The sequence below is a fragment of the Petromyzon marinus genome, chromosome 74 (assembly GCF_048934315.1).
Source record: "Petromyzon marinus isolate PM22_M1 ecotype Great Lakes invasive population chromosome 74, UKy_Petmar_22M1.pri1.0, whole genome shotgun sequence".
NCBI lineage: Eukaryota > Metazoa > Chordata > Hyperoartia > Petromyzontiformes > Petromyzontidae > Petromyzon > Petromyzon marinus.
The window spans coordinates 4,957,080-4,970,148 of NC_133740.1; the positions used below are offsets into that span (position 1 = coordinate 4,957,080).

The window sequence follows — 13,069 nt, forward strand, 5'->3', positions numbered from 1 at the left end:
CGCCCTCCGTTGTTGATGGAGGGCGACTGCCTCCAACTGCCCAGCAGCGTCCTTCACGAGCCTCCTCCACAGAGGCCGATCTTGACACCGCTGGTACCAGTCAGCGGCAAGTCCACTCAGCTCCACATCCTCCCGTACCACATCACTCCATCTCTTCTCTAGCCCGTGCCGTGCCCGTTTAACCCCCTCGATTCGGCCGAACAAAAGCTGTCTAGACATGCGGTGACTTGGCACACACGTGCGCACACACACACACGCACACCAGCACACACGCACGCACACCAGCACACACACACACAACAATAACAAGTATCTTTACAGAGCGACTTATACAGCCCAGGGTTCAAGGTCACTTTGCAACATCAGAGATAAGGCATCAAACGTTGTAGAAACACTCATAAAATAATAAAACTTAAAGTACACATAGGGACCCAAATGAATGAGTCATCCAAAATTACAAGAATACAGTGAGAAGGTTCAACTACACAATGTGGCCCAAAGGTCAGGACATCTAGGGTTATTATAATATACAGGGTGGCCCAAAGGTCAGGACATCTAGGGTTATTATAATATGCAGTGTGGCCCAAAGGTCAGGACATCTAGGGTTATTATAATATGCAGTGTGGCCCAAAGGTCAGGACATCCAGGGTTATTATAATATACAGTGTGGCCCAAAGGTCAGGACATCTAGCGTTATTATAATATACAGGGTGGCCCAAAGGTCAGGACATCTAGGGTTATTATAATATGCAGTGTGGCCCAAAGGTCAGGACATCTAGGGTTATTATAATATGCAGTGTGGCCCAAAGGTCAGGACATCCAGGGTTATTATAATATACAGTGTGGCCCAAAGGTCAGGACATCCAGGGTTATTATAATATACAGTGTCGCCCAAAGGTCAGGACATCTAGGGTTATAATATACAGGGTGGCCCAAAGGTCAGGACATCCAGGGTTATTATAATATACAGTGTGGCCCAAAGGTCAGGACATCTAGGGTTATTATAATATACAGAGTGGCCCAAAGGTCAGGGCATCCAGGGTTATTATAATATACAGTGTGGCCCAAAGGTCAGGACATCTAGGGTTATTATAATATACAGAGTGGCCCAAAGGTCAGGGCATCCAGGGTTATTATAATATACAGGGTGGCCCAAAGGTCAGGACATCTAGGGTTATTATAATATACAGGGTGGCCAAAGGTCAGGACATCTAGGGTTATTATAATATACAGTGTGGCCCAAAGGTCAGGACACAGGGTTATTATAATATACAGGGTGGCCCAAAGGTCAGGGCATCCAGGGTTATTATAATATACAGTGTGGCCCAAAGGTTAGGACATCTAGGGTTATTATAATATACAGTGTGGCCCAAAGGTCAGGACATCTAGGGTTATTATAATATACAGTGTGGCCCAAAGGTCAGGACATCTAGGGTTATTATAATATACAGTGTGGCCCAAAGGTCAGGACATCTAGGGTTATTATGATATATGGGATCGCCCAAAGGTTAGAACATCTAGGGTTATTATAATATACAGTGTGTCCCAAAGGTCAGGACATATAGGGTTTTTATTATTATACAGTGTGGCCCAAAGGTCAGGACATCTAGGGTTATTATAATATACAGGGTGGCCCAAAGGTCAGGACATCTAGAGTTATTATAATATACAGGGTGGCCCAAAGGTCAGGACATCTAGGGTTTTAATATACAGGGTGGCCCAAAGGTCAGGACATCCAGGGTTATTATAATATACAGTGTGGCCCATAGGTCAGGACACAGGGTTATTATAATATACAGGGTGGCCCAAAGGTCAGGACATCTAGGGTTATTATAATATACAGTGTGGCCCAAAGGTTAGGACATCTAGGGTTATTATAATATACAGGGTGGCCCAAAGGTCAGGACATCTAGGGTTATTATAATATACAGGGTGGCCCAAAGGTCAGGACATCTAGGGTTATTATAATATACAGTGTGGCCCAAAGGTCAGGACATCTAGGGTTTTAATATACAGTGTGTCCCAAAGGTCAGGACATATAGGGTTTTTATTATAATATACAGTGTGGTCCAAAGGTCAGGACATCTAGGGTTTTAATATACAGTGTGTCCCAAAGGTCAGGATATATAGGGTTTTTATTATAATATACAGTGTGGTCCAAAGGTCAGGACATCTAGGGTTTTAATATACAGTGTGTCCCAAAGGTCAGGACATATAGGGTTTTTATTATAATATGCAGTGTGGCCCAAAGGTCAGGACATCTAGGGTTTTAATATACAGTGTGTCCCAAAGGTCAGGACATATAGGGTTTTTATTATAATATACAGTGTGGTCCAAAGGTCAGGACATATAGGGTTTTTATTATAATATACAGGGTGGCCCAAAGGTCAGGACATCTAGGGTTTTTATTATAATATACAGAGTACGCCAAGAGGCAGGACACGCAGGGTTATTAATGGTGCCACGGCGGTTAGCGTACTGCTCTGCTCACACCCGGCAACCCGGGTCCGATTCTTGGCCACGGTTGACATCTAGTTCGACTTGGCCTCAAATGTGCGTGCCTGACGCCCGATATAAACCCAGCAGTGCCCGAGGGGGACACTTTTAATCCCTCTCCCATTCCGATGACATGCGTACACGTACGTGCATCATCGGAATGGGAGTGTCGTGCGCTGGCACGGCACGGGTGAGTGGCAAAAACACTCAGGCCGGCACGGCACGGGTGAGTGCCAGTGGAAAAAAAACACTCAGGCTGGCACGGCACGGGTGAGTGTGAGTGGAAAAGACACTAAGGCTGGCACGGCACGGGTGAGTGTCAGTGGAAAAAAACACTCAGGCTGGCACGGCACGGGTGAGTGTCAGTGGAAAAAACACTCAGGCTGGCATGGCACGGGTGAGTGGCAGTGGAAAAAACACTCAGGCCGGCATGGCACGGGTGAGTGGCAGTGGAAAAAACACTCAGGCCGGCACGGCACGGGTGAGTGTCAGTGGAAAAAACACTCAGGCTGGCATGGCACGGGTGAGTGGCAGTGGAAAAAACACTCAGGCCGGCATGGCACGGGTGAGTGCCAGTGGAAAAAACACTCAGGCTGGCACGGCACGGGTGAGTGGCAGTGGAAAAAGACACTCAGGCTGGCACGGCACGGGTGAGTGGCAGTGGAAAAAACACTCAGGCTGGCACGGCACGGGTGAGTGCCAGTGGAAAAAACACTCAGGCTGGCACGGCACGGGTGAGTGCCAGTGGAAAAAGACACTCAGGCGGCACGGCACGGGTGAGTGCCAGTGGAAAAAACACTCAGGCTGGCACGCCACGGGTGAGTGTGAGTGGAAAAAAACACTCAGGCTGGCACGGCACGGGTGAGTGGCAGTGGAAAAAAACACTCAGGCCGGCACGGCACGGGTGAGTGCCAGTGGAAAAAAACACTCAGGCTGGCACGGCACGGGTGAGTGTCAGTGGGAAAAAAAACACTCAGGCTGGCACGGCACGGGTGAGTGCCAGTGGAAAAAACTCTCAGGCTGGCACGGCACGGGTGAGTGTCAGTGGAAAAAAACACTCAGGCCGGCACGGCACGGGTGAGTGCCAGTGGAAAAAAAAACACTCAGGCTGGCACGGCACGGGTGAGTGCCAGTGGAAAAAAACACTCAGGCTGGCATGGCACGGGTGAGTGTCAGTGGAAAAAAAACACTCAGGCCGGCACGGCACGGGTGAGTGCCAGTGGAAAAAACACTCAGGCTGGCACGGCACGGGTGAGTGTGAGTGGAAAAAAACACTCAGGCTGGCACGGCACGGGTGAGTGCCAGTGGAAAAAACACTCAGGCTGGCACGGCACGGGTGAGTGCCATTGGAAAAAAAAACACTCAGGCTGGCACGGCACGGGTGAGTGCCAGTGGAAAAAACACTCAGGCTGGCACGGCACGGGTGAGTGTCAGTGGGAAAAAAAACACTCAGGCTGGCACGGCACGGGTGAGTGCCAGTGGAAAAAAACACTCAGGCTGGCACGGCACGGGTGAGTGGCAGTTCAAAAAGACACTCAGGCTGGCACGGCACGGGTGAGTGGCAGTGGAAAAAAACACTCAGGCTGGCACGGCACGGGTGAGTGGCAGTGGAAAAAAAACACTCAGGCTGGCACGGCACGGGTGAGTGTGAGTGGAAAAAAAACACTCAGGCTGGCACGGCACGGGTGAGTGGCAGTGGAAAAAGACACTCAGGCTGGCACGGCACGGGTGTGTGTCAGTGGAAAAAAAACACTCAGGCCGGCACGGCACGGGTGTGTGTCAGTGGAAAAAACACTCAGGCTGGCACGGCACGGGTGAGTGTCAGTGGAAAAAAAACACTCAGGCCGGCACGGCACGGGTGAGTGTCAGTGGAAAAAAAACACTCAGGCCGGCACGGCACGGGTGAGTGTCAGTGGAAAAAAAAAAAACTCAGGCTGGCACGGCACGGGTGAGTGTCAGTGGAAAAAGACACTCAGGCCGGCACGGCACGGGTGTGTGTCAGTGGAAAAAACACTCAGGCTGGCACGGCACGGGTGAGTGGCAGTGGAAAAAGACACTCAGGCCGGCACGGCACGGGTGTGTGTCAGTGGAAAAAACACTCAGGCTGGCACGGCACGGGTGAGTGTCAGTGGAAAAAAAACACTCAGGCTGGCATGGCACGGGTGAGTGTCAGTGGAAAAAAACACTCACACTTGCACAGCACGGGTGAGTGCCAGTGGAAAAAACTCTCAGGCTGGCACGGCACGGGTGAGTGCCAGTGGAAAAAAAACTCTCAGGCTGGCACGGCACGGGTGTGTGTCAGTGGAAAAAACACTCAGGCTGGCACGGCACGGGTGAGTGTCAGTGGAAAAAAAACACTCAGGCTGGCATGGCACGGGTGAGTGTCAGTGGAAAAAAACACTCACACTTGCACAGCACGGGTGAGTGCCAGTGGAAAAAACTCTCAGGCTGGCACGGCACGGGTGAGTGCCAGTGGAAAAAAAACTCTCAGGCTGGCACGGCACGGGTGAGTGTCAGTGGAAAAAAACACTCAGGCTGGCACGGCACAGGTGAGTGTCAGTGGAAAAAACACTCAGGCTGGCATGGCACGGGTGAGTGTCAGTGGAAAAAAAACACTCACACTTGCACAGCACGGGTGAGTGCCAGTGGAAAAAACTCTCAGGCTGGCACGGCACGGGTGAGTGCCAGTGGAAAAAAAACACTCAGGCTGGCACGGCACGGGTGAGTGGCAGTGGAAAAAGACACTGAGGCCGGCACGGCTTGGGGGTGTTCCAGTGGGGAAGGGGCGGTCGTGGTGATTCACGGTGGCGTGCCCTCCGGCGTGTCTCGGTGTGCCCAGCGGCGTCACCGTGTTGGTCCGCACCAAACTGGCGGTGAGGCGGCTGATGAGAAGGAACGACACCGTCCCCGTCGTCTTCCAGGAGGTGGTGCGCCGTCACCCTGACAAGGTGGGTTACCGCGGGCAACCAGTGAGTGAGTGACCGGGTGAGCGAGTGAGTGACTGAGTGAGTGAGTGACCGGGTGAATGAGTGAGTGACTGAGTGAGTGACCGGGTGAATGAGTGAGTGAGTGACCGGGTGAATGAATGAATGAGTGAGTGAGTGACCGGGTGAGTGAGTGAGTGAGCGGGTGAGTGAGTGAGTGACCGAGTGAGTGAGTGACTGACCGATTGAGTGAGTGACAGAGTGAGTGAATGACTGAGTGAGTGACTGAGTGAGTGAGTGACTGAGTGAGTGACTGAGTTAGCCACTGAGTGACTGAGTGATTGAGTGACCGAGTGAGTGAGTGACTGAGTGAGTGAGTGACCATGTAAGCAAGTGAGCGAGTCACTGAGTGAGTGACTGAGTTAGTAAGCCACTGAGTGAGTGAGTGACTGAGTGAGTGACTGAGTGAGTGGATGAGTGAGTGAGTGACCGAGTGAGTGAGTGACTGAGTGAGCGAGTGACCGAGCGAGTGACTGAGCGAGTGACTGAGTGACTGAGTGAGTGAGTGAGTGACCGGGCGAGTGATTGACCAATTAACCAAGTGAGTGAGTGACTGAGTTAGTAAGCCACCGAGTGAGTGACCGAGTGAGTGAGTGACCGAGTGAGTGACCGAGTGAGTGACTGACTAAGTGAGTGAGTGACTGAGTGAATGAGTGAGTAAGCGAGTGAGTGACTGACTGAGTGAGTGAGTGACTGACTGAGTGAGTGAGTGACCGAGTGAGTGACTCAGTGAGTCAGTGAGTGACTGAGTTAGTGAGTGACTAAGTGAGTGATATAGTGTAGTGTATTGTGTAGTGTATAGTGTAGTCTCCAGCGTAGTGTATAGTGTAGTGTATTGTGTAGTGTATAGTGTAGTGTACAGTGTAGTGTATAGTAGTGTATAGTGTAGTGTATAGTGTAGTGTACAGTGTTGTGTATAGTGTAGTGTATAGTATAGTATACAGCGTAGTGTATAGTGTAGTGTACACGTAGTGTATAGTGTAGTGTATAGTAGTGTAGTGTGTAGTGTATAGTAGTGTAGTGTATAGTAGTGTATAGTGTAGTGTATAGTGTAGTGTAGTGTATAGTGTAGTGTATAGCAGTGTATAGCAGTGTACAGCATAGTGTATAGTGTAGTGTATAGTGTACAGCGTAGTGTATAGTGTAGTGTATAGCGTAGTGTACAGCGTAGTGTACAGTAGAGTGTAGTGTATAGAGTGTATAGTGTAGTGTGTAGTGTAGAGTGTAGTGTATAGCAGTGTATTGTTTAGTGTAGAGTCTAGTGTAGTGTAGAGTGTAGTGTATAGTAGTGTAGTGTACAGTGCAGTGTCCAGTGTAGTCTGCAGTGTAGTGTAGTGTGTAGTGTACAGTGTAGTGCACAGTGTAGTGTACAGTGTAGTGTACAGTGTAGGGTACAGTGTAGTGTGCAGTGCAGTGTACAGTGTAGTCTGCAGTGTAGTGTGTAGTGTACAGTGTAGTGTGCAGTGTAGTGTACAGTGTAGTGTGCAGTGTAGTGTACAGTGTATTGTGTGTACTTTGAACTTCTTCTGCACGGTGCTTAGCCAACTGTGCCAATCGTAGCTTTAACCCCCCACCCACCACCCCCCACCCACCCCTCTCCACCCCCCCACCCCCCACCCACCACCCCCCCCACCCACCCCTCTCCACCCCCCCACCCCTCTCCACCCACCACCTCCCTTACCCCCCCCCCCCCCCCCCCCCCACGGCGGCAGGTGGCTCTGATCTACGAGGGCACGGGTGAGCGGTGGACGTTTTCCCGTCTGGACGGCGAGGTGAGCGCGGTGGCCCACGTCCTGTGGGAGCACGGCGTGCGGCCCGGCCACGTGGTGGCCCTCTTCATGGAGGGCCGCCCGCGGTTCGTGGCCGCCTGGCTGGGGGCCGCCCGGCTCGGGGCCGAGGCGGCGCTCATCAACTGCTCGCTGCGGGGGGAGGCCGTGCTGCACTGCCTCAGAGCGTCAGGGGCCAGGGCGCTGCTGTTCGGGGCGGAGCTCACCGAAGGTGACGGTGACCGTGGTGGTGGTGGTGGTGATGGTGACAGTGGTGGTGGTGGTGACGGTGGTGGTGGTGGTTGTGGTGGTGATTGGGGCTGTGGTGGTGGTTGTGGAGGTGACGGTAGTGGTGGTGGTGGTGACGGTGGTGGTGGTGGAGGTGGTGATGGTGGTGATGGAGGTGGTGATGGAGGTGGTGATGGAGGCCGTGCTGCACTGCCTCAGAGCGTCAGGGGCCAGGGCGCTGCTGTTCGGGGCGGAGCTCACCGAAGGTGACGGTGACCGTGGTGGTGGTGGTGGTGGTTGTGGTGGTGACAGTGGTGGTGGTGGTGGTGGTGACGGTAGTGGTGACAGTGGTGGTGGTGGTGACGGTGGTGGTGGTTGTGGTGGTGACAGTGGTGGTGGTGGTGGTTGTGGTGGTAGTGGTGACAGTGGTGGTGGTGGTGACGGTGGTGGTGATGGTGGTGGTGGTGGTGACGGTGGTGGTGATGGTGGTGGTGGTGACCGTGGTGGTGGTGGTGATTAAGGTGACAGTGGTGGTGGTGGTGACGGTGGTGATGACGGTGGTGGTGGTGGTGATTGGGGTGGTGGTGGTAGTGGTGACAGTGGTGGTGGTGGTGATTGGGGTGGTGGTGGTGGTGGTGACAGTGGTGGTGGTGATGGTGACGGTGGTGATGACGGTGGTGATTGGGGTTGTGGTGGTGGTTGTGGTGGTGACGGTGGTGATTAAGGTGGTGATGGTGGTGGTGGTAACAGTGTTGGTGGTGGAGGTGGTGGTGGTGGAGGTGGTGACGGTGGTGACGGTGTTGGTGGTGGTGATGGTGACGGTGGTGATGGTGGTGGCGGTGACGGTGGTGGTGGTGACAGTGGTGGTGGTGATTGGGGCTGTGGTGGTGGTTGTGATGGTGACGGTGGTGGTGACGGTGGTGATGGTGGTGGTGACGGTGATGGTGATGACGGTGATGGTGAAGCCGTGCTGCACTGCCTACGGTCATCAACAACACTACACACAACACTACACACACAACACTACACACACAACACTACACACACACACAACACTACACACACACAACACTACACACACACACAACACTACACACACACAACACTACACACACAACACTACACACACACAACACTACACACACACACACACCACTACACACACAGCACTACACACACACAACACTACACACACACACAACACTACACACACACACACCACTACACACACACACACCACTACACACACACACTACACTACACACACTACACTACACACACACACTACACTACACACACACACACCACTACACACACAACACTACACACACACAACACTGCACACACACACAACACTACACACACACACAACACTACACACACACACTACACTACACACACACACCACAACACTACACACACACAACACTACACACACACAACACTACACACACACAACACTACACACACTACACTACACACACAACACTACACACACACAACACTACACACACAACACTACACACACAACACAACACTACACACACTACACTACACACACACGCAACACTACACACACACAACACTACACACACACAACAATACACACACACTACACACACACACACAACACTACACACACACACACCACTACATACACACACACACCACTACACACACAACACTACACTACACACACACACCACTACACACACAACACAACACTACACACACAACACTACACACACACTACACACACACACACCACTACACACACAACACAACACTACACACACACACACTACACTACACACACACACACCACTACACACACAACACAACACTACACACACACCACTACACACACACAACACTACACACACACTACACTACACACAACACTACACTACACACAACACAACACTACACACACACTACACTACACAACACTACACACACAACACAACACTACACACACAACACTACACACACTACACACACACACCACTACACACACACACACCACTACACACACACACACAACACTACACACACAACACAACACTACACACACAACACTACACACACAACACTACACACACAACACTACACACACACACACAACACTACACACAACACTACACACACACAACACAACACTACACACACACACACAACACTACACACACACTACACACACACACCACTACACACACACAACACTACACACACACACACACTACACACAACACAACACTACACACACTACACACACACTACACTACACACACACAACACTACACACACAACACAACACTACACACACACACAACACTACACACACACTACACACACACACCACTACACACACACAACACTACACACACACACACTACACTACACACACACACACAACACTACACACACACTACACACACACACCACTACACACACACAACACTACACACACACACACTACACACAACACACCACTACACACACTACACAACACTACACTACACACACACACTACACAACACAACACGTGCCGTGTTCCCGACGCTTCAAGCTTCCACGCCGCCGTGTAATCTCTGACGCTCCACTCGCCCACCCGCCCACTCGCCCACTCGCCCAGTCGCCCACTCGCCCACCCGCCCACTCGCCCACCCGCCCACTCGCCCACTGGCCCAGTCGCCCACTGGCCCAGTCGCCCACTCGCCCACCCGCCCACTCGCCCACCCGCCCAGTCGCCCACCCGCCCACCCGCCCACTCGCCCACTCGCCCACTCGCACACTTGCCCACTCGCCCACTCGCCCACCCGCCCACTCGCCCACTGGCCCAGTCGCCCACTCGCCCACCCGCCCACTCGCCCACCCGCCCACTCGCCCACTCGCCCACTCGCCCACTTGCCCACTCGCCCACTCGCCCACTCGCCCACCCGCCCACTCGCCCACTCGCCCACCCGCCCACCCGCCCACCCGCCCACCCGCCCACCCGCCCACCCGCCCACTCGCCCACTCGCCCACCCGCCCACTCGCCCACTCGCCCACTCGCCCACTCGCCCACTCGCCCACTCGCCCACTCGCCCACCCGCCCACTCGCCCACCCGCCCACTCGCCCACTCGCCCACTCGCCCGCTCTCCACCCTCCACCCTCCACCCGGGGCGACGTAGTGTCGCTGTATGAGGGATCCCGTGGATGAAGGCTCGTCTTTGTCCCGAGGCAGCCTTCGAAGAGATCCGTGGCTCGCTGGGCAAGGACCTGCTGCTGTTGTGCAGCGGAGAGACGGGCACGGAGCCGACCCCGCACGGGGCGCTGCCGTTCGACACGCTGCTCACAGCCGCGCCCACACACGAATTCCCACGGGCGCAGGGACGTGGATTCTCTGGTGACGCACCGCGGTGATCTGTCTCTGTCTCTAGCGGAGTGTCTCTGTCTCTGTCTCTAGTGATCTGTCTCTGTCTCTAGTGGAGTGTCTCTGTCTCTGTCTCTAGTGGGGTGTCTCTGTCTCTGTCTCTAGTGATCTGTCTCTGTCTCTAGTGGAGTGTCTCTGTCTCTGTCTCTAGCGGAGTGTCTCTGTCTCTAGTGATCTGTCTCTAGTGGAGTGTCTCTGTCTCTAGTGGAGTGTCTCTGTCTCTAGTGATCTGTCTCTAGTGGAGTGTCTCTGTCTCTAGTGGAGTGTCTCTGTCTCTAGTGGAGTGTCTCTGTCTCTAGTGGAGTGTCTCTGTCTCTAGCGGAGTGTCTCTGTCTCTAGTGGAGTGTCTCTGTCTCTAGTGGAGTGTCTCTGTCTCTAGTGGAGCGTCTCTGTCTCTGTCTCTAGCGGGGTGTCTCTGTCTCTAGTGATCTGTCTCTAGTGATCTGTCTCTTGTCTCTAGCGGAGTGTCTCTGTCTCTAGTGGAGTGTCTCTGTCTCTGTCTCTAGCGGAGTGTCTCTGTCTCTAGTGGAGTGTCTCTGTCTCTGTCTCTAGTGGAGTGTCTCTGTCTCTGTCTCTAGTGATCTGTCTCTAGCAGAGTGTCTCTGTCTCTAGCGGAGTGTCTCTGTCTCTAGTGGAGTGTCTCTGTCTCTGTCTCTAGTGATCTGTCTCTGTCTCTAGTGGAGTGTCTCTATCTCTAGTGGAGTGTCTCTGTCTCTAGTGGAGTGTCTCTGTCTCTAGCGGAGTGTCTCTGTCTCTAGTGGAGGGTCTCTGTCTCTAGTGGAGTGTCTCTGTCTCTAGTGGAGTGTCTCTGTCTCTAGTGGAGTGTCTCTGTCTCTAGTGGAGTGTCTCTGTCTCTAGTGATCTGTCTCTGTCTCTAGCGGAGTGTCTCTGTCTCTAGTGGAGGGTCTCTGTCTCTAGTGGAGTGTCTCTGTCTCTAGCGGGGTGTCTCTGTCTCTAGTGGAGTGTCTCTGTCTCTGTCTCTAGTGATCTGTCTCTGTCTCTAGTGGAGTGTCTCTGTCTCTAGTGATCTGTCTCTGTCTCTAGTGATCTGTCTCTGTCTCTAGTGGAGTGTCTCTGTCTCTGTCTCTAGCGGAGTGACTCTGTCTCTAGCGGAGTGTCTCTGTCTCTAGTGGAGTGTCTCTGTCTCTAGTGGAGTGTCTCTGTCTCTGTCTCTAGCGGAGTGTCTCTGTCTCTAGCGGGGTGTCTCTGTCTCTAGTGGAGTGTCTCTGTCTCTAGTGGAGTGTCTGTCTCTAGCGGAGTGTCTCTGTCTCTAGCGGGGTGTCTCTGTCTCTAGTGGAGTGTCTCTGTCTCTGTCTCTAGTGGAGTGTCTCTGTCTCTAGTGGAGTGTCTCTGTCTCTGTCTCTAGCTGAGTGTCTCTGTCTCTAGCGGAGTGTCTCTGTCTCTGTCTTTAGCGGAGTGTCTCTGTCTCTGTCTCTAGTGGAGTGTCTCTGTCTCTAGTGATCTGTGTCTGTCTCTATCTCTAGCGGGGTGTCTCTGTCTCTATCGGGGTGTCTCTGTCTCTGTCTCTAGCGGAGTGTCTCTGTCTCTAGTGGAGTGTCTCTGTCTCTAGCGGAGTGTCTCTGTCTCTAGTGGAGCGTCTCTGTCTCTGTCTCTAGCGGGGTGTCTCTGTCTCTAGTGATCTGTCTCTAGTGATCTGTCTCTTGTCTCTAGCGGAGTGTCTCTGTCTCTAGTGGAGTGTCTCTTGTCTCTAGCGGAGTGTCTCTGTCTCTAGTGGAGTGTCTCTGTCTCTGTCTCTAGTGGAGTGTCTCTGTCTCTAGTGGAGTGTCTCTGTCTCTAGCGGAGTGTCTCTGTCTCTGTCTCTAGCGGAGTGTCTCTGTCTCTAGCGGAGTGTCTCTGTCTCTGTCTCTAGTGATCTGTCTCTAGCAGAGTGTCTCTGTCTCTAGCGGAGTGTCTCTGTCTCTAGTGGAGTGTCTCTGTCTCTAGTGGGGTGTCTCTGTCTCTGTCTCTAGTGATCTGTCTCTGTCTCTAGTGGAGTGTCTCTGTCTCTAGCAGAGTGTCTCTGTCTCTAGCGGAGTGTCTCTGTCTCTAGTGGAGTGTCTCTGTCTCTAGTGGGGTGTCTCTGTCTCTGTCTCTAGTGATCTGTCTCTGTCTCTAGTGGAGTGTCTCTGTCTCTAGCGGAGTGTCTCTGTCTCTATCGGGGTGTCTCTGTCTCTAGTGG

The 13,069-nt window shown here is 52.9% G+C and overlaps 1 protein-coding gene across 1 annotated transcript in view; it reads left to right on the forward strand.

The window, feature by feature from the left end:
• LOC116958188 (long-chain fatty acid transport protein 1-like) overlaps positions 1-13,069 on the forward strand; it is a 95,338-nt gene that overhangs the window by 16,537 nt on the left and 65,732 nt on the right. Inside the window, exons 3-5 of the mRNA XM_076056017.1 lie at positions 5,336-5,444; positions 7,193-7,478; positions 10,702-10,863. Of these exons, the coding sequence (XP_075912132.1) occupies positions 5,336-5,444; positions 7,193-7,478; positions 10,702-10,863 (557 nt within the window). The remainder of the gene's footprint in view (positions 1-5,335; positions 5,445-7,192; positions 7,479-10,701; positions 10,864-13,069) is intronic.